This window comes from Cupressus sempervirens, chromosome 4 (assembly GCF_028749045.1).
Source record: "Cupressus sempervirens isolate cs-2001-9-10 chromosome 4, ASM2874904v1, whole genome shotgun sequence".
Lineage (NCBI taxonomy): Eukaryota > Viridiplantae > Streptophyta > Pinopsida > Cupressales > Cupressaceae > Cupressus > Cupressus sempervirens.
Window position 1 is genome coordinate 728,790,444 of NC_143121.1, and position 23,233 is coordinate 728,813,676.

The 23,233-nt window shown below is 35.0% G+C and overlaps 2 protein-coding genes and 1 pseudogene across 2 annotated transcripts; all 3 read left to right on the forward strand.

Annotated features, from left to right (window-relative positions):
* The first annotated feature begins 3,540 nt into the window (after window positions 1-3,540).
* Window positions 3,541-5,739, forward strand: LOC149563398 (aluminum-activated malate transporter 12-like). The gene is made up of 5 exons (XM_089828159.1): window positions 3,541-3,716; window positions 4,839-4,963; window positions 5,132-5,269; window positions 5,350-5,650; window positions 5,736-5,739. The coding sequence occupies exons 1-5, from the start codon at window positions 3,541-3,543 to the stop codon at window positions 5,737-5,739; spliced, it is 744 nt and encodes a 247-aa protein (XP_089684285.1).
* A 76-nt stretch (window positions 5,740-5,815) lies between these two features.
* Window positions 5,816-6,814, forward strand: LOC149563399 (aluminum-activated malate transporter 14-like). The gene is made up of 2 exons (XM_089828160.1): window positions 5,816-5,962; window positions 6,335-6,814. The coding sequence occupies exons 1-2, from the start codon at window positions 5,816-5,818 to the stop codon at window positions 6,812-6,814; spliced, it is 627 nt and encodes a 208-aa protein (XP_089684286.1).
* Window positions 6,815-17,750: 10,936 nt separating this feature from the next.
* LOC149563400 (aluminum-activated malate transporter 14-like) lies at window positions 17,751-19,957 on the forward strand (annotated as a pseudogene).
* Window positions 19,958-23,233: the final 3,276 nt, after the last annotated feature.

A 23,233-nucleotide genomic window follows, 5' to 3' on the forward strand; every position in this document is an offset into this window, starting at 1 on the left:
GTTTATTCCTAATCTTGCCATCATGGTGAAACCCCTCACATCCATGCTTAAGAAAGATATGGTCTTCTCATGGACCAAGGAGGGGAAGGAGAGTTTTGAAGAAATTAAGGTAGCCATAGCCTCGGCCCCCACTCTCATGAACGCAAATTTTGAGAAAGATTTCATCCTCTACACTTTAGGTGGTGAGTCAAGTGTTTCTGCTATCTTGACTCAGACAAATGACAAGAATGAGGAGCAGCCCATAGCCTTCTTTAGTGAAGGACTCAAGGAATATGAAGATAAGTATAGCTTTGTTGAGAAGCAAGCCCTTGTAGTCATTAGAGCCTTGAAGAAATTTAGACACCTCTTATCCCATAATAGGATCCATTTGTTGGTACCCCATGCGAGTGTAAAAGACTTCCTGTTAAGCAAGGATATCAGTGAAAAGAGAGCTCGATGGATCACTAGGGTAATGGAATATGATGTTGATATTCAAATTACCAAGTTGGTAAGAGGGAGAGGATTATACAAGGAAATGTTATCAAGTCAGGATTCAGATGAAGGGACTGCTATGGTAATTGCAGAGCAGCAGGAGGAAAGAAATGTTAATGCCCCAAGGAGCTGGATGGATGACATGAGGAACTTTTTATCAGGGAATGGATACCCTCAGGGATTTTATAGAGCTAAAAGAAGACAATATAGACTGCAATCCATTCCCTATGTTGTGATTGATGATATCCTATTCAGGAGGGATTTTAATGGGACCCTGTTGAGATGTATTAAAGAGGATCAGGTCGAGAGGATGATTAAAGAACTTCATGATGGCCCTAATGGTGGCCACTTCTCTGCAAGAACAACCGCCATGAAGATCATGAGGGCTGGATATTATTGGCCATCTCTGTTCCATGATTGTTATAGGTATGTGAGAAAATGTGAGAAATGTGCCTTTTTCTTAGGCAAACAGAGACTTGCAGCTCTTCCTCTTCATCCTATTCAGGTGGATCAGCCCTTCGCCCAGTGGGGGTTGGATTTTATAGGCCCCATTAATCCTCCATCTAGCACAGGTCATAAATGGATCTTGGTTGCTACCGATTATTTAACTAGGTGGACAGAGGCAATTGCCTTGAAGGATGCTACAGAGCCATCAGTTGTTGAATTCCTTGATGGAATTGTATCTAGGTTCGGAGCTCCTTCTACTATCATCTTAGATAATGCCAAATCTTTTGTTGGAACCTAGATTTGTGAATGGGCAATGAGTCACAATATCTATTTGAGCACATCATTAAATTACTACCCGCAGGGTAATGGTTTGGTTGAATCCTCCAATAAGAATCTGATCAGAATCATAAGGAGAATGATAGAAGACAATCAGAGGGTTTGGCATAAAAAATTAAGGACTACTCTGTGGACTGATAGGATAACACCCAAGAGATCTATTGGGAATTCACCTTTTGTGCTGGTATATGGTAGGGAGGCCAGACTTCCAATCTCATTGGAATTCCCATCCTTGGAGTTGGCTCATCAGCTAGAATTGGTTGAAAATAGTCCCATGTTAGTGAGAATGGCAGAGTTGATTGAACTGGAAGAAAAGAGAAACAAAGTTATGCAAACCCTGGAGATACACCAGCAACAGATGAAGAAGAGTTTTGATAAGAAGGCAAGGGCAAGAATCTTCAGAGAAGGAGATTCAGTTCTCAAGTGAGACTCAGACAGAGCAAAACCAGGAAGGCACTCCAAATTTGATCCACTATGGAGTGGCCCTTATCTGATCTCTAGTTGCAAATAGGCCAATGCGTTCTAGCTAAGCAGGCCAAATGGTGAAATTCTGCCCATTCCAGTCAATGGGATCCATTTGAAGCCCTGTTTCTGAAAGTTGTGAATCCATGTACATAGCTAGTTTAGTTGCTTCCTATTGTTCCTGTTTTACAATAAGTGCGCATGCACATGGCTCACTTCTTGAGTCGCCAGTTCTCGAAGTTTTGACAAGTCTCAGGTTGCTGAGGAGGTCCTATTTTTTGTTTCCAAGTCACAGGGATAGAGCCAGAGTTCAAAGTTTTTTTAATGATTTGATTTCCTCATTTAGGGTTAGGGTTTCTTGCAACTCTCGGTTTCGTACCTTCCAAGCCCTCTTTTCTGACTCCATGGCCCAATGGATCATTCTCAGGCACTAGTCATGCATTGAGCAGGCTCATGCCCCCTGGGAGTCACCAGAAGTGTTACCTCTGGTTTTACCACCAAGGATTTAAATTTGAATGCGTGGCTCATGCAACGGTTAGTCTCAAATTAGTATTTAATGCTACGACCCATGAGTTTTTGGCCGTCAGATCTAAGCGGTACCGACGGTTGGCGCCATCGCGCTATAAAGGAAATGCACGATATTTATGATAGTGCAATGACGCCCTATCGACACATTGTAGGGGTGGGTCCAGCGTTCGGCGGGTAAGAAAAGTTCTTTGATGCCTTGGCGCTATGTCGCTATCACAAATCGGCCGAAAAATCTCCATAGCGATATAGCGCCCGACGAAAATAGTCATGGCGGCGAATTTTGACGACCGACGGAATCAGGTGTTGCGGTGATGAATCAAGAGAAACCACATGTGCCAGGTCAGAGTTCTTGTGACACGTGTCAGGTGGGGCTATGTCTCAAGCGATGCCAGGTGTATCGACATGGAGGGTAGAAGCATGAGGTACGATGAGTCCTCATGATCGTCGAATTTGGTCGCATCAACGGATGGCACCATCTCGCTATGGCAAAGATGTGCAGATTTTATCATAGCGACATAGCGACCATCCGCCGCGTGGATCGACATGGGCTAGGTCTCACCAAGGATTGCCAGGTTTCATTCAGAGTTCGGTCGCACATCACAGAGTACGGCAGGTTAGAAGCTTCATGGCGACGGGCAAACGAGTTTCACAGCCCGGAGGTTTCAAAAAATGGCAAGGTGCCATGGCGCCAACGGAAAACCAATGCATTTTCCGATGGCAACATAGCGCCCAAACAGAAAGTTCACCGTGGCGAGGAAGGATCAGGCAGATGGGTCCCGTCAGTACTCTGCAATGCAATTTGTCAGCCCAACGTCAAGATAGCGAATCAAATGGAGACATGTGTAAATCTCAAGGCACGCTGTCAGTGGGCGCTATGGCGCTATGGGAATTTGGTCTCGATTTCTGCATAGCGACATGGCGCCTAGCTGACACGTGGTCACTCTGCAGATTAGGTCTTGGGTTGCCACCTGATGTTTCATCAAACCAAACAGGGAAGTGCCATGTGTATGAGTTGGCGCACAGCGTACAGCGGGCCCAGTACTCTCAGCACGAATGGCGAGTCTTCACGATCGTTGAATTTGCAGGGATCTACGACTGGCACTGTCTCGCTATCAAGAACTTCTCGGGAGCTAACGTCGGCAACATAGCGCCCGTGCACCACGTGTCCTGGTGGAACCATGTTTCATATAGCTGGCGCAGTAAGGACTAAGTGATCGTCGGACCAATGGGGAAGTGCCACATGTGCCGCAGGCCTAGTGATTTACAACGGAAGAGGTTGCAGAATGACGAGTCTCCATGATCGTTGGATCGAGGCCAATCGACGGTAGGCACCATCGTGCTATGGCAAAGATGTGTGAGGGTTATGTTGGCGACACAACGCCTTGTCGACACTCATCCTGTCGGTGCAGTCTAGGATGGCGGTTGGTAGTTAGTGTACCCGTCACCATCATGATAGTATTCAGGGTGGCGCAGTTAGTCCAATGAAGGGTGGTCGACCATGGGAGGACCTCGAGGGCTAGTTGATGCATAGGAAGCCCGGTTGACCTTTTGACCTCTACGGATTCATGAACCAGGAGGCGAGGACAATCGATTTGTCGTGCGATCTGATCTCCATGATCAACCTCAACCTACCAGAGTAAATGTAAAACACAGAATGACACTCCACCTACCCGTTGATCCATCTACCAGGTCGGAGCACAGTTATGACGCCGTTTTCAATCTTCTCAGGACATTATTGGCGAAAGAGATCAAATTTTCTGGAGATTTTTTCCATGATTGTCTTCCATGGTACTCAATGACAGGTAGTTGCAGAGTCATTTCAGCCAAAAAGATCTCAGTTACGCTTGAACTATAAAGGCAGATTTTGTACATTTTGTAATGGTGGACTCTCCCTGATTTTCTTTGCTACCGCTTGTAGACTTGCAGGGTAAAAATCCCTTTGTCTCTGAGCTAGATAAGCATCCTGTATCATCTCTTTTAGACATCAATGTGTATGTGTATCGTTTTACCTCTCATTGATGTATTGTTGAGATCGGTGGTCTGCATACTGTATCTATCTTTGGCCTATTGAATAATATACAAGTGAAATCTTCTATTCCTGGTGTTATTCAGTTGGTTTCCTGATCTGTATGTGGTTGTTGGTCGATATAAGTCTGAATGAATGTATGACTTTCAATGTTACCCTAGTTCCGTAGTGCATATATGGGCAGGAAAATGAGTCTGAACAATCTATTTTGGTGCATCACCAGGTAGATTTGCTTTAATGCTCTCTTTCTCCCTTTCCCTTCTGAGAATAGATAGGTGCACCCTGACAGTAAGAGGAAGCCAGCCTTCTCTGGAGACTCAACCTCGCAGTTCAAGTCCCACAGCTTGGAGGTTGTTTCCATGTTTCACTAGGTTGTCCTCGTGTGTAGGCCTTAGACAAGGGTGCAAACCTAAGTGACAACATGTACCATGGCGTCTCTTGGTAGTGGCGAATGCAGAACTAACATCAGTACGTCTAATGAAGAAATTAGCTACAATGAGTCTTGAAACGAGGGGTTTCTAAGAAAAATTTGGTTAAATATAAGCAATGTTTTGATGGAGTGGTGTAGAAACATAATGGATGTTGGAAGAGAGGATCCCAAAAGGATTACACATGCTATAAAAGTTGGGCTGGCATTGTCATTGGTTTCACTGTTATTTCTGTGGGATCGATTATTTCACAGGGTGGGATTTGGTAACCATGCAATTTGGGTAGTCATGACTATCATTGTCATTCTCTAATTCTCTGTGGGTATGAGTAAGTTTAATTTAATTTACCCCTTGTTCGATTGTTTCCCACGCAACCATCTTTTTCACCCTAATCGACTAACATTTAGAATGGCTGTTGTTGCTACTTGAGCAGGAGCTACCATGAAGAAAGGCCTCAACAGAGGAATTGGAACCATGGTGGCTGCATTTCTTGCCTTCCTCATTTGCCACATGTCAGAGAAGGTAGTGCGAGGAAAGGCGTTTGTAGTGGGATCTTCCCTCTTCATCATGGGTGAGTTTTTGTGCTCTCTTGGAATCACCTTGTTGCATTCACCAAATCTCAATTAGTACTCCACTACACTCATTTTGCAGGAACGGCTACCACGTATGCCCGTTTCTTTCGTTCCCTCAAGAATAAATTTGACTATGTAGTGCTTATATTCTTGCTCACATTCAGCATGATAACGGTCTCTGGATATCGAGTGGAGAATATATCACACATGACATACAAACGCTTCACCACCATACTCATCGGATGTGGAGTGTGTTTGGTTGTAAGTCTGCTCATCTTCCCCGCTTGGGCTGGTGAGGATCTTCACAATTCCACAGTCAGAAAGTTACAAGGCTTGGGGAAATCTTTGCAGGCTAAGAAAATTGAACGAAAACAATTGAGGTTAGAAATCCTTGTTTTGATTGTGATGAAAACGTAACATTTTCTTCAACGTAAAATTTGTGTTTTTCGCAATGGGCTGTTACAGATGAACTACTAGTACGCTTTGATTGGTGTGGCTTGTTATCAGTTCGGTAGATTAACTTGTTAAAATATTTGACTAATGTAATGGGCATGATATATTTGATGTTAGGATGCGTGGATGAATACTTCAGCGGATATCGTACTCGTGAGAAGGTGGAAGATAAGTCAGAAGATATTATACACAGAGGATACAAGTCTGTGCTGGACTCAAAGGCTACCGACGATTCTTTGGTAAACCGTAAAAATATATAGTTATTAGAAGAAACTAATTAAGTGGTAGCCATGAAAAATTTTAACATTAAAGAATGTTAAATGGATCGTCTGAAAGCAATGATTGTACATGTTAATTGTAGGAAGCATTCGGTAGGTGGGAGCCAAGGCACGGTCTATTTCGATGTCAGCATCCATGGTAGCAGAATGTGAAAATTGGAGTGAAGCTTCGTTATCTGGCTTATCCTATTGTGGCCTTGCACGGATGCCTTTGATCTGAAATCGTGATATATTCGTATGCATTTCCTCATTTGGTATCATTACCTTAAATTTACAAATTATCTTCAATGCATGCACTATAGCTGATGAATTTTTGTTTTGCATACGTTTCAGGCTCCTCATTCCCTTCGTTCACCATTGAAGAAGCCATGCACCAACGTCGCCCACAAAGTAGCACAATTACTGGCAGAGCTGTCAAGCTGCATTGAACAAATGAGAATATACGACTTCGAGCCAATATTGGAAGAAGTTCAACATGCACTGGAGGATCTTCAAGTTTCCTTGAATTCTCAACCAAAGCTCTTACCACATTCAACAACAAGAACACCGAGTCAGAAAATCGTACTTGAGAATGAAAATAGAGAGGAGGAGGTAAGGTGGGCGACGAGAAGAAGATCATGGCATGGAGAAAGTAGTGACGAGAAGAGGTTAATGCTGAGACACGGCGTTGAATTTGGAGAAGCACTTCCATTGGCTACGTTTGCATGGTTGGTGGTGGAGATCGTAGCGAGGCTTGAGCATGTGGTACATGCCGTGGAAGAGCTCGCAGCAATAGAAAAATTCAAGCCTCACAATCCTTCGACGTCGGATTAGGAGGCTTTAATCATAACTAGTTCTGCTTCTCCCCGTAGTTATATCCAGAGACCCTGTCTTGCAAGAACGCCAGAAAGATGTGTACATATCAACAATGTTGACTGATTTTTCTCTTCAATTCACACTATAATACAGGAGTCAATTTTTAACATCATACACTAAGGAAAAAATTAAGCTTGCCAGAAACGAAGTCAAATTCTATGGTTGCATTATTAAATTTTATGTATTAATGATTTACGCTAGTCTCCTTTTTGTCTCTCTCACAATTGTCATATCATCTTGCTGACACCATGAGCTACTCCTAATCCTAATCTTTCTGAGAGGAGCACATATCTTAACTAAACTATGCATGTCTAATCGAATAATATTATAATTATACCAAATAATCAATTTAAAAACAACATACACTGTTATGACATTGGTAAATTTTTGTAAACTTTTCAAAGACTAGTTGTTGCACCTACTTCCAATCTTGTTTGAGGAGATGTCAAATAACATTTTAAATTTTCACTTCTTTCTAATTTACTAATATCAATCTATAATACCTTCTATTCTTATTTATTATTATAATTATAATCTCATCACATACTTTTATATCATGATTATTCTTTATTTGTTTCCACTAGCCATATCTACATCTCTATAACTCTTGATATTACCTCTTCGAGACCACTACCTCTTATGTTCCAAATATCAAATATATGTTTATTCATGACCAAAAATATTTGTAGTAATCAACAATATTTATCGAAAATATTTTAGATTATAAAACATCGTTCTCTTCTTTCATACGCTTTTCTCTAAATTTATCAATATCATTCTTCCTTCAAATATCTGCTTTATATCATCATTGTTTCATGATATGTACTTCTAGATTTCATTTAGGATTATATCTAACTATATTAAAAAGAAAATTTAATTATTTTTATATTTATTATTAGTTATTATTTTGTGTTTAAAATAGAGTAAAAGAATCTCAAACCTTTCCTTTTACATTAAAGTTGGTGTATAGAGTGCTTTGGCATAGTTTTTTAGAACAAACAAAAGGTTTGCAATGCAACTACTGCCACCTACAAACAAGACAATGGAAAACCTTAAATAAATAGTAAATATTCAAGTTTTGAAACCAATTGTTTTAAATATTATGAATGATTTGAATAGAAAGATTTCCAAGGACCTAGGGATTCATATTTTATAGCTATATAAAGCGCGCACACAAATATTTACATCCACACATTTGCAAATGTTGAAGTAAGTCATTATTAATGTGTATGCCAACGATTTCATGGGTTCAAAAGAAAAAAGAAGAAGAAGATTTGAAATGTTGAAAAATGTCATAGATTTTTTGAAACTTATAAGAAATTGAATAGGTTACTCCACAAGGAAATTCATAACAAAATCAAAGACATAATTATTATTTTTAATTATAATAATCTCTTTGAGTAAAATATTATTTTTATTTTAATACATTTGTAATTGATTAACGTTTCATGTAAAATAATATTTTTCTCAAAATTATTTTCTAAGTCTTTAAACCTCATTTTTATAATACTAAATCTTATATTAATTAATTAATTTAAATTTAGGCTTAGGGTTTATCTTAAGATTTAGGATTCAAGGTTAGTCTTTTACATATTGTATGAGGGTTTAACATTTATGGTTATTATTACGTTGAGCGTTATGGTATGGGTATGCATCATAGTTAAGATTGGGATTTATATTAAGGTTAAGTTTAATAGTTAGAGCTAGGATTTAGAATTAGGGTTGTATATTTAGACTTGATGATTAGCAATTAGAATTAGGGTTTAACATAAGGATTGGATAATGATTTAAGGTTTATCATTTAGGATTATAGTTTGGATTTAGATTTAGGGTTTAGTTTTTCGGATTATGATGTGGTAATTGGGATTAGGATTGGAGTTTATTATTTAGGGTGTAGCATTTAGAACTAGGATTACAATTAAGGCTTATAATTTAAGATTTATTCAGTTATTTATGCAAATAGGATATGATATTACATCATGGTTAGTATTATAGCTATGAGTAGAGTTTGAATTATGATAGAATTTGGGTTAAAGTTCAACATTTAGGATTATGATTCAATAATAAGGGCTAGGATTAGTGTTTGATAATAGTGACTTAGGTTAAGGTTAAATATATTATTTTTTGAAAAAAATATTAATCATAAACCTAACTACAATTGAACTATAATACAAATTCTCACCGTAAACTTTAATGAAAAATATTAATCCTTATGCTTACATAAATTTCACCTTTGATTGTAAGCGTAATAAAAAATCATAACCCTAATTTATTTAATAGTCTCACTACAATTATTGTTTGGGTGTTTGAGATTGGAGTTAAAATTTAGGGTTTTGTATTTAGATCATAGTATGCATTATGGTTCTAATTAGGGACACATAATAGTAAATTTTAGTGGCAAGGTTAGTGTTTATAATTATGATCAACACTTAGATTTTACCATTAGGATTATAGTTAGAATTATTTTTAAGTTTACTATATTTAATAAAATTAAAATAGTTGAGAACACTATCCACCTCATGTATACAATTATGTAACATGTCTTGTTTTTTCTCTCTATAATGACATTGTGCATAAGTTAAATTTTGTGTAATGTGTTTTCTTAGTTTTTATTTTTGGTATTTTCCTTAAATTTGGGCTTACTTGTTAGAGTTTAATTCCACTACACTTCCCTGACACATGCTTATAAACTTCCTCCAATTAATCACTAAGTTGTGTTAAAATTAAATTAAATTTTATCTACTTCAAAAAATAGTAGAACATATATAAAACTTTAAAATGGACTGATGTTGGGAAAAGACTTTTGAAGATATCAAGAGTTCCATAGCCAAAGCCCATGTTCTTGTCCATCCTATTTACACTAAAGAATCCATTATTTACTGTTATTCCTTAGAACATACTATGTCAACTATATTGATGAAAGAGGATAAAGAAAGAATACAAGCTCAAATTGCTTTCATGAGTATACCATTGAAGAATCAAGAATTGATATACTCATAGATGGAAAAAAATGTATATGCAATGGTGAGAACCCTTAAATTTTTTAGGTTTTATGTGCTACATTCTCATTCAATAATATATGTGCCAGATCCTACAACAAAAAGTATTCTGATGGAACAAGAGATTGGTTGTAATAATAGAGGAGTATGGATAGAAAAAGTCCAAGAATATGATATAGAAATTAAGCCAACAAAACTTGTAGGAAGTAATACACTTTGTAAAGCCTTGGTAGAGGATCAACAATTCAAAGAAAAAGATACTCCAAAAGTTCTAATGGTAAGCCTTTAGGATCCTTGGTTCCCAAACATTACTTATTTTATGATATATGGTGAATTCCTTGATGGATTGATTACTAAGAAAAGAAGGGTTCTAAAAAAAAAATCTTGAAGTATGTGATTCATGATGATGTCTTGTACAAAAAAGCAATTGATGGAACATTTTTGAGATATGTGGATAAAGAGCAATAGGTAAAATTGTTGACATCTTTTCATAACGAAGCATGTGGAGGAAAATTTTATTCTACTGTTACTGCAATTAAAATTTTGAGGTGAGGTTATTATTGGCCTTACATGTATAAAGATGCATATAAGTGGGTGGTTACTTGTGAGAAACGCAAAATGGTTACTGTAAACCTTAGCTTGCTATTCTACCTCTTAGGCCAATGGTAGTTGAAGCTCCTTTCAATGAATGGGGTTTATATTTTATAGGTCCACTTAATCCTCCTTCTAGTCAAGGACACTCTTACATACTAATTGCGACAAATTATTTTAGTAAATGGGTTGAAGTAAAGCCAATGAAGAAGAATTCATCAGAAGTAGTATGTGAATTCCTTAAAGAGCATATATTTATTATGTTTAGGGTTCCTATAAAATTGATAATGGATAATACATCTAATTTTTCCTCTTTATAAATTATTGGATTTTGCTATGATAATGGTATTCAAGTTGGACATTCCTTTGACTATTTTTATTAAGGAAATGGGCATGGTGAGTTTGGTAATAAGAATCTGACTAATATTTTAAAGAAATTGGTCTCAAATAATCAAAAAAATGGGCATAAGAAGATTCATGATGCTTTATGTGTTGATAGGACCACACCTAAAAGGGCTATTGGTATTTCACCTTTTCAGTTAGTCTATGGAGTGGAAGCTAATTTGCCACTACCCTTAGAGCTTTCTACGTGTAAACTAAAGACTATGATTAAAGAGGATGGTTTAAAAGATGGATTAGAGAAGATGATCCTGTAACTTAGCAAATTGCAAGAGGAAAGAGAAGAGATGGTTGATAAAATCACTGAACACTAGAGAAGAATCAAAAGGCTGTTTGATAGAAGAACAAGGCCTAGAAAATTTATGGAAGGTGATTTGGGGTTGCTATGGGATAAGAGACATGAGCCAAGAGGTATGCACTCGAAGTTTTAGTCTTTGTGGAAAGGGCCATTTTAGATCATTTAAGTGAATCAGAATAATTCTTTCAAATTGGAATATCCCACTGGAGAAACCCTACTATGTTCCTATAATGAGAAGGATTTGAAGTTGTATCAAATGCAAAACTGAAAGTAGATAACCCCTGCATAGTAGTTAGATAGGTAGGTAACATGCAATTTGCTTTAGCTTAGTTGCTTGCTTTCTTAAGTAGTTTGTTGTTGTTTTCCTAGTTTAGTTTTTTTTTTTTGTTTGTTTTGTTTTTAAGTTGTCATCTTTTGTGCAGAACCAAAGATTTTTGGATTTCTTTCAACCATTATCATGCTTAAATACCCATCCAGAGTCAGTTGTTGCCCAAGTTTCAGTTCATATCTTTTTGCTTCAGGGTTTTCGATTCAAATCAAGTATCAATGTTTCAAATCTAGGTCTATATTTCACATAGGATTATCTATCTTCTCATCATTCCTTCAAATGAGCTAACCTAATGCAGAGAATCATATGAACAATGCATCAATTCAAAGCTAGGTGATTAGGGTTTGAGAGGTTTTATGTGTCATCTCGATGAGAAGAAGGTCTAGACCTTCTATTGATTTGTTCCTAACCATGATCAACAAAGAAATTCAACATTATGTTATGGTTTCCATGAAAGACATTGTAGATAAGAAAGAGCAGTGAGCAGAAGAAGTAGTTCATGCAGAAGAAAAGATTTAGAACCCTCCTAGAGTCAAAATATGAAGATAAGAAAATATGCATCGTCGATTTGGTACATGAACGGTTCATATGCAATCATAATAAGCTAAATGGTGGAGAAAATTCAAAGGAATGAAAGAATGCACACTATTGGCCAGTTGGCAAGTCAAATGGTTTAGAAGATCAAATCTAGATCATCGATAAAGACCAGATCAATGGATGAAGTTTTAATGATGGAAATATGACTATTCAATGATGCATCTTATTCATTGTCAGATCAAAAGAACATCTACACTCGTCACTATATCATTATGAAAAGATGAACATGCTTTAATCATTACAAAAAAGTGATAGAAAGACATGTGTCCTATGGGCCATTACATTTCACAAAGAAAAACTAGGTCATTGTTAGATCCTCCAAGTAATAAAATAGTTCCAACTATTCACCATGGTGTACCTAGTTGGAAAGTGGACCCGCATCATAAAGAAAATAGAGAATTAATATCTTTTATTTTTGCCATCAGATCAAAAGAGAGATCAACGCTCATTATTATGTCGCTATAAAAAGTTACAAGGAAAATAATCATAGTGACAAAATGATTGAAAGATACGTGTACACGGAGGGACTCATGGAGGAAGTTTTAAAGAAAAATTATAATGTTTTAATCATGATCGTTAATTTAAGATCGATGATTAGTGTTAAAAAATGCAATGACCATTGGAATATGAAATACACAGGTTTGGCACAAAATAGTAGACTATGAAGAATTAACAATTTTCTACAAGTTTTTCTGAGATTGCATAAAATCGAATAATCATTTCCTATTTTCATAAACACAATGGATTTAGAATCATTGATGGAGAGGATGCCACATATTCATATGACTAGATAATTTCACATTTTATTTCCTTTTCTATTTTGTGACTGTTGCTCTACTAAACTGAAGGATAACAAAAAACTATAAATGTAACCTGATTTGACGATATAAAGGTTGACAAAGTTGATTGTGAATTGGTCTATAATTTCATTTAACCTATTTTCTTGTCATGCTTTATTGCCCATTCATAGATTAGTTCTACATTAAGAGTTGAAAGAAAATCATATGTGGCTCTGTGGTTAACATATGGATTCTATTTCATTTTGGTAACTATAGTGAAGGTGATTCCATTTACTTTTTTTATATATGGTCTTGTTACTCCTCTTATTAATTTCAACTCACATTAGATAGTTTCATTGGGAAATGAAAGATAAATGTGTATGAATCTATTAGTTATTGGTTGGATTCCATTTCATTCAAGGCTGGTAGTGAGAGCAATTCCATTTTCCCTCGTATGCATATCTCTTCATTCCTCTTCTACATTTTGATAGTTAATCTACATTTAGAATAGAAGTAAGAGTTAGAAATATTAAGATAATCTACTATAGTCATTCGATTGAGAGTGATAGGTTATTCAAATCTATTTTGCCTAAATTGTTCGTGCCTACAAGCAATTTGGTTATCTTTTACCACTCTCAAGTTATGAGCTTATAATGTCAAAACCTCTGATCTCATAAAAACAAATTCATTGCATATCATTTCAAATCATAGGGAATTACACCTAATCATTTAGAGGGTAATCATAGAATACATATACTAACCCGTTTGTTGGTAAACATGTTTTTGTCTCTCCAAGCATTGGGTATCAAAGAGTTAGGATTTTAAAATCTAATAGGAGAGAAAATTGTTAACCAATAGTATTTAAAAAGTAAATTAATCTAATATATCTTGTAAATGGATTAGATCATATTATGTTAGATTTAATCTTGTAGAACTTGTAGGATATGTGCCCAATGATTTTGTTGAGAGGGAAATATGAACTTTTAAGTAATTCTTGCAAGAAACACTATATCAAGAACTAAAAATTTTGTAGGACATGCACAACATGAACTTTTAGAAAATCCTTTAAAGACTTCAAGGAAAATATAGTTTCAAGTTTAAAGGTAGATCATGTCATTGATAAAATAGGATCATTAGAATTATCCATACATCTTCAAAATATTACTTGGGAAATAGTACATTCATGGGACTAACTACTTTTTCAATAGCAACATACATACTTGTCATTGCTTCATTCAAAAGAACAATACACATTGACAATGCCTAAGGTGTACACTCATTTTCAAGATACGTTAACAATAATATAGATAATATCAATTTTATACATTATATAAAGTACATAACAAACAAGTTTCTAATTTGAGCCACTCATTCATTTTTAGAATATAATCTGTTATTAATTTAAAATTACATAACACCTATTTTAATAGAACATTTGCAAGATCTAGAAAACCATTCAAAGGAGAAACAATATGAAATATTTCCTAAATTTCTTGTGCACATCATTTGTTTATGTTCAATATTTATTTTCAAGCTACAGATGCAACATAGTTCTATATTCTTGGTCTATGACTCTTTAGATGAACACTTGAACACATACATTACTTTAAGAAACTTTACAATTTATGAATATGTCACCATTACTAAATGTTAAAAATTTTTAATGTACAATTTGACTCAACACTTACCCCAAAACCCACCACACTAGAGGCAAGAACTTTGGTGCTTGCACCCCTTGTTAAGATCTATCATATTCAATAGTAGTATATAATAATAATATATGATGGTTAAGTTTTGGTGGTGTTCAATTTAATAGTGGTATTGTATGAAAGTTAAGTTTTTGTGTGGTATTCTCCTTACTAAGGATCAAACTCTAATAAATAAAATAGACCTATTTTTTAAAAAAATATTATTATTATTAATATTAGGGTTTACATCTAATCTTAATTAAAAAAGTGTCAAAAATTTATACAGATATAATTGAATGTCAATCATTAATTCATTTTGCTAGATTTAATTTTATAATTAGAAATTGAATAATATCTTGATTGTAATTCGAAGAATGTTAGAAAAGTTATAGATTTTTAGAAATGCTATTAAAATAACTCAAATTTTTTCATTCTGATAAGTCAGCCTGAAAGGTGACACAATTTTGTACTTTCACCCTCTAACTCCAAGTCTAGAGAAATTGAGGAGAAAGGGAAACATGCGAGGAAAAAATAGAAAACTAGGAGGTTCCAGTGCATCAATGATGATGAGAAGGAAAATGCTACTAAGTCCCCACTGATGATGGAGGAAGTTTAGTCATTATAAAGGTATATCTCATGTTTCAACTAGTTTTAGTTTGGACAATCTGGATCTCACAGGTTGTCCAACCTAGCCACCCATATAAAAAGTTGTGAGATCTAGCTTGTCCAAACTGAAACTAGCCAAAACATGAGATATATCTTTATCCTGAGAAACTTCTTGCATCTTTAGGGGGGATTTAGTAACATTTTCATCCTCCTCATTATCGATGTTCTAGAACCTTCTAGCTTTTTTTTTTTTTCCTTGCATGTTTCTCTTTCTCCTCACTTACTTTAGAATTAGAGTTAGAATCTAGTTCTTTCAGGCTCTCATTATTTTTCACTCTTTTTTTTCTTATTAAGATTTGAGACATCTCTATGGGAATGTCTCCCATCCCTAGTTAATTAATTCCATCCTAACCTCACCTACATCAACGGCCTAAAATGTCTAAAATAACATAATTGAAAGTTCTAGTATTACATCAGAGAAATGTGGACATGTGGAAGAAAAGCAAGATGAAATAAAAGATAGCCTGGAACAGATAGACTGGGATTTTGTGTCTAAGGGGATTGGAAGAAAAGGAACCCATGATGCTAAGTAGGAGCAAAAATCTAGGAGGAACTTCTATATTAAGGAACAACATCGTATACTCCAAGATACTGCAAAAGCCTTCTCAGATATAAACACCCATGTTTTGGCTACACTTAGTATGGGTATGGAAAATCTCATGAGAAAAGATGATAACCTAGGCACAAATGATAACTCATCCATGACATCTACTTCCCCTCTCAAGAGGCCTAAGGAGGACCCCCTTATTTCCCCTCCCCCTAAGAAACCCCCTGTCCAACCCTTGACCCCTTTTACTTGTCCCATGCACCCCCTTGTTCAAGACCCCAACCCACCCACCAATTTAGATCAAAGTCCTTTCAAATAGGTTGAAGCTAAATTGAAGACATTGTGGACCAAGATGAAAAAGCAAAAGAACCTGCTAGTTTATTTGAATATGAGGTTCACCACTTTGGTGGATTTTTTTTGTAAAGTTTATGCATTTTGTAGTAACCATTCTTTAGCTTCTTCAATCAGGGAAGATGGGAGGTAAGGTGGAGGAAGATGAGGAAAGCACCTAAAGACTCTATAGGTTCCAATTAAATGACATGTTGAAAGTGCAGCAAGGGAAACCAACCCCCTAATGAGAAGAAAGAACGTCTACTTGGCCTCATTTTGTGTTAATTTTTAAATATTGTTATGATGGTTAAACTTTGATCTTGTGTGGCCAATATGGAAACTTTTTATATGAACTTTAATGTTGGTAGCCTAATTAGTTTTCTTATTGGTAACTTGTATGACACTATAGACTATAATGGTTTTGATAGTAGATTGACAAATTCTTGTAGGTACTTATTTTTTATGATAATGGGCAGCTAATTTGTTGTTTATGATTTGGGTCAGTCAGCTATCTGTCAGGTGATAGTGTTTCCTTCACTATGGTTGTTCTCACTGGGCTAGTCGCTCATTTTGGACTGCTAGTTTTATACATAATAAATGTGACATCAAATATGAAACTCCTTTAGCCACATAATAATATTTTATGGTAAGGGGATGATTGCCTTCTTAGGCATAATAAATCATATAATGCCTTCAAATTAATCGCATGAAGTTGGACTATATTATCTTGGATTGTTAAGAATATATTCAACTATTATTTAGATTAATTTAGACTAAAGTAATTCTTTTAAGATTTAAACAAAAAATTTATTTTAATTATGTATTTATATTTTTATAAAATATTAATAAAAAAATTCAAATACTATATCTCGAAGTAGTACAAAAACAATCAAAATCTATGATCTAGCTATTGGTTGCGTATATTATTTATAGATTTAATTTTGTAAGGTTTTTGCACAAACTATCTCATCCAATATTAGAAATGGGAAATATGACAAGACAAATGACAGATCATGAAATTTGATATTGAACACCTAGGAAAAAAATCATCCAATAAAATCTAAAAGTAATAGATATTACTCTTTAAAGATTCTTGTAATCAAGAATCTATCACTTGATAATTATTAAATCTAAAGTCCCTTACTTGATCCCACTTTATAAGCCATTCTTGGCAAACATGGTAGAATAAAGTCTATTATCTATTAATAATTAATAATCTAGGAATACAATTCACCAAAAAAGAACCGGAGATACAAGATCACCTACCCAGAATTCACAAGTATTATCTCCGTGACAATGAAAATAAAGTAACTCATTCATCTCCCTCTCCCTCTCCGTGACAAGTATTATCTCTGCCATTAGTAAAACAAGAAATGCAAAGGCCGATTCATTCGAGAAGCCGAGTTTTTTCTCTTCCATCTTGTAAGGCAATCGCAAGAAGAAATGAATGGTTTTCTCGATCCTCAGAATTTATAAGATCTGCTTCCTTACTACAATTGAGCTCATTTACAAGGTGCTCCAAGATTTTAGCCAGGGTGTTCGGAGTTTCTGAGCACTCGTGTAACTGTTCAGACCAAGATTAAATTACATTATAAATCAGGTTGGCTGGATCTCCTCTACTTAAAATTTAAGCTCTTGTATATGAAATTTGATTGAATCAATTTTGTGTACCATGGCGTCTCTTGGCAGCGGCGAATGCAGAACTAACATCAGTACGTCTAATGAAGAAATTAGCTACAATGAGTCTCGAAACGAGGGATTTCTAAGAAAAATTTGGTTAAATATAAGCAGGTTTTTGACGGGGTGGTGTAGAAACATAATGGATGTTGGAAGAGAGGATCCCAGAAGGATTACGCATGCTATAAAAGTTGGGTTGGCATTGTCATTGGTTTCGTTGTTATTTCTGTGGGATCGACTGTTTCGTAGGGTGGGATTTGGTAACCATGCAATTTGGGCAGTCATGACTGTCGTTGTCGTTCTCGAATTCTCTGCGGGTATGAGTTAGTTTAATTTAATTTACCCCTTGTTCGATTGTTTCCCACGCAACCATCTTTTTCACCCTAATCGACTAACATTTAGAATGGCTGTTGTTGCTGCTTGAGCAGGGGCTACCATGAAGAAAGGCCTCAACAGAGGAATTGGAACCATGGTGGCTGCATTTCTTGCCTTCCTCGTTTGCCACATGTCAGATAAGGTAGTGCGAGGAAAGGCGTTTGTAGTGGGATCTTCCCTCTTCATCGTGGGTGAGTTTTTGTGCTCTCTTGGAATCACCTTGTTGCATTCACCAAATCTCAATTAGTACTCCACTACACTCATTTTGCAGGAGCGGCTACCAAGTATGCCCGTTTCTTTCGTTCCCTCAAGAATAAATTTGACTATGCAGTGCTTATATTCCTGCTCACATTCAGCATGATAACGGTCTCTGGATATCGAGTGGAGAATATATCACGCATGGCATACGAACGCTGCGCCACCATACTCATCGGATGTGGAGTGTGTTTGGTTGTAAGTCTGCTCATCTTCCTGGCCTGGGCTGGCGAGGATCTTCACAATTCCACTATCAGGAAGTTACAAGGCTTGGGGAAATCTCTGCAGGGTAAGAAAATCGAACGAAAACAATTGAGGTTAGAAATCCTTGTTTTGATTGTGATGAAAACGTAACATTTTCTTCAGCGTAAAATTTATGTTTTTCGCAATGGGCTACTAGTATGCTTTGATTGGTGCGGCTTGTTATTAGTTCGGTAGATTAACTTATTAAAATATCCGACTAATGTAATGGGCATGATATATTTGATGTTAGGATGCGTGGATGAATATTTCGGCGGATACCGTACTGATGAGAAGGTGGAAGATGAGTCAGAAGATATTATACACAGAGGATACAAGTCTGTGCTGGACTCAAAGGCTACCGACGATTCTTTGGTAAACCGTAAAAATATATAGTTATTAGAAGAAACTAATTAAGTGGTAGCCATGACAACTTTTGACATTAAAGAATGTTAAATCGATCGTCTGAAAGCAGTGATTGTACATGTTAATTGCATGAAGCATTTGCTAGGTGGGAGCCAAGGCACGGTCTATTTCGATGTCGGCATCCATGGTAGCAGTATGTGAAAATTGGAGTGAAGCTTCATTATCTGGCTTATCCTATTGCGGCCTTGCACGGATGCCTTCGATCTGAAATCGAGGTATATTCGTATGCATTTCCTCATTTGGTATCATTACCTTAAATTTACAAATTATCTTCAATGCATGCACTATAGCTGATGAATTTTTGTTTCGCATACGTTTCAGGCCCCTCATTCCCTTCGTTCACCATTGAAGAAGCCATGCACCAACGTCGCCCACAAAGTAGCCAATTTACTGGCGGAGCTGTCAAGCTGCATTGAACAAATGAGAATATACGACTTCGAGCCAATATTGGAAGAAGTTCAACATGCACTGGAGGATCTTCAAGTTTCCTTGAATTCTCAACCAAAGCTCTTACTGCATTCAACAAGAAGAACGCCGAGTCAGAAAATCGTACTTGAGAATGAAAATAGAGAGGAGGAGGTAAGGTGGGCGACGAGAAGAAGATCATGGCATGGAGAAAGTAGTGACAAGAAGAGGTTAATGCTGAGTCACGGCGTTGAATTTGGAGAAGCACTTCCATTGGCTACGTTTGCGTGGTTGGTGGTGGAGATCGTAGCGAGGCTTGAGCACGTGGTACACGTGGTGGAAGAGCTCACGGCAATGGCAAAATTCAAGCCTCACAATCCTTCGACGTTGGATCAGGAGGCTTTAATCATAACTAGTTCTGCTTCTCCCCGTAGTTATATCCAGAGACCCAGTCTTGCAAGAACGCCAGAAAGATGTATACATATCAACAATGTCGACTGATTTTTCCCTTCAATTCACCCTCTAATACAGGAATCAATTTTTAGGGAAAAATTAAGCTTGCCAGAAACAAAGTCAAATTCTATGGTTGCATTATTAAATTTTATGCATTAATGATTTACGCTAGTCTCATTTTTGTCTCTCACAATTTTCATATCATCTTGCTGACACCATGAGCTACTCCTAATCCCAATCTTTCTGAGAGGAGCACATATCTTAACTTCACTATGCATGTCTAATCGAATAATACTATAATTATACCAAATAATCAATTTAAAAACAATATACACTATTATGACATTGGTAAATTTTTGTAAACTTTTCAAAGACTAGTTGTTACACCTACTTCCAATCTTGTTTGAGCAGATGTCAAATAACATTTTAAATTTTCACTTCTTTCTAATTTACTAATATCGATCTATAATACCTTCTATTCTTATTTATTATTATAATTATAATCTCATCACATACTTTTATATCATGATTATTCTTTATTTGTTTCCACTAGCTATATCTACATCTCTGTAACTCTTGATATTACGTCTTCGAGACCACTACCTCTTATGTTCCAAATATCAAATATATGTTTATTCATGACCAAAAATATTTGTAGTAATCAACAATATTTATGGAAAATATTTCAGATTATAAAACATCATTCTCTTCTTTCATACGCTTTTCTCTAAATATATCAATATCATTCTTCCTTCAAATATCTGCTTTATATCATCATTGTTTCATGATATGTACTTCTAGATTTCATTTATGATTATATCTAACTATATTTAAAAGTAAATTTAATTATTTTTATATTTATTATTAGTTATTATTTTTGGTTTAAAATAGAGTAAAAGAATCTCAAACCTTTCCTTTTACTTGAAAGTTGGTGTGTAGAGTGCTTGGGCACACTTTCTTAGAACAAACAAAAGGTTTGCAATGCAACTACTGCCACCTACAAACAAGACAATGGAAAACCTTAAATAAATAGTAAATATTCAAGTTTTGAAACCAATTGTTTTAAATATTATGAATGATTTGAATAGAAAGATTTCCAAGGACCTAGGGATTCATATTTTATAGCTTTATAAAGCGCGCACACAAATATTTACATCCACACATTTTCAAATGTTGAAGTAAGTCATTATTAATGTGTATGCCAACGATTTCATGGGTTCAAAAGAAAAAAGAAGAAGAAGATTTGAAATGTTGAAAAATGTCATAGTTTTTTTTGAAACTTATAAGAAATTGAATAGGTTCCTCCACAAGGAAATTCATAACAAAATGAAAGACATAATTATTATTTTTATTTTAATACATTTGTAATTGATTAACGTTTCATGTAAAATAATATTTTTCTCAAAATTATTTTCTAAGTCTTCAAACCTCATTTTACTAATAATAAATCTTATATTAATTAATTAATTTAAATCTATTGAAGGCTTTATAAATTAAAATTTAATTTTAATACCTAGAATTACATTATTAGGACTTTTGTTAGGGTTAGTTTTTTATTGGGACAAGGGTTAAAGTAAGGATTTAAGGGTTAGGGTGAGCATTAGGGTTTGACATTTAGGATTAGGATCATGGTTTAACATTCATAACAAGTTATTAGGGTTAACCATTTAGGCTTAGGGTTTATCTTAAGATTTAGGATTCAAGGTTAGTCTTTTACATTTATGGTTATTATTACGTTGAGCGTTATGGTATGGGTATGCATCATAGTTAAGATTGGGATTTATATTAAGGTTAGGTTTAATAGTTAGAGCTAGGATTTAGAATTAGGGTTGTATATTTAGACTTGATGATTAGCAATTAGGATTAGGGTTTAACATAAGGATTGGATAATGATTTAAGGTTTATCATTTAGGATTATAGTTTGGATTTAGATTTATGGTTTAGTTTTTCGGATTATGATGTGGTAATTGGGATTAGGATTGGAGTTTATTATTTAGGGTGTAGCATTTAGAACTAGGATTACAATTAAGGCTTATAATTTAAGATTTATTTAGTTATTTATGGAAATAGGATATGATATTACATCATGGTTAGTATTATAGCTATGAGTAGAGTTTGAATTATGATAGAATTTGGGTTAATGTTCAACATTTAGGATTATGATTCAATAATAAGGGCTAGGATTAGTGTTTGATAATAGTGATTAGAAATTATGATTTAGGATCATAATTTAGGGTGGGATTAGGATTAGGGTTTATCAAATGGGATTTTGGGTTGGAGAGACTTAGACTTAGGTTAAGGTTAAATATATTATTTTTTGACACATAATAGTAAATTTTAGTGTCAAGGTTAGTGTTTATAATTATGATCAACACTTAGATTTTACCATTAGGATAATAGTTAGAATTATTTTTAGGTTTACTATATTTAATAAAATTAATATAGTTGAGAACACTATCCACCTCATGCATACAATTATGTAACATGTCTTGTTTTTTTTCTCTATAATGACATTGTGCATAAGTTAAATTTTGTGTAATGTGTTTTCTTAGTTTTTATTTTTGGTATTTTCCTTAAATTTGGGCTTACTTGTTAGAGTTTAATTCCACTACACTTCCCTGACACATGCTTGTAAACTTCCTCCAATTAATCACTAAGTTGTGTTAAAATTAAATTAAATTTTATCTACTTCAAAAAATTGTAGAACATATATATTATCCTTTTACTTATTTTTAGTATTTATCCTAGAAATAATGAAAATGATTAATATGTATTTTTAACTATCATATATTATTGAGGACATTTTATTTAAATAATTAGATATCTAAATCATACACTGCCTACTCTAAATACTTATTTGAAGTGCTTTGTTACCAATTTTAGGGACCACCTCAAATTGGTCAAGCTATATAGTTGTCAACTGAATGAAAAGTACATGTTTTCATTTCAAAAATTTCACAAAAATTGATAAAGTTATACTCATTCTTACTTTTGATCTAATTTCTTTAATAATAAGATAAAGGATAAACTGCATACATAGCATAAAAAACTTGAAGTACAACATCAAAATAATGATTACTATCAATCATGTAAGAATATTAAATTTGAAACCAAGCCATGTAATCTCATGAGTGAATAAAAAAATAGATAGTGACAAGTTACAATGCTTATCATATACAAAAAAAATCTTGCTGATAACAAAGAATTAACAAAATGATATTGTTTCACGTGAAGGACTAGTCCAATGCACCAAAATTAATGTTGCTAGTTTTTTTTTATTTTTCTCAAAAGCACCGATAAGAGGATCTACACCTTGAGGAGGGT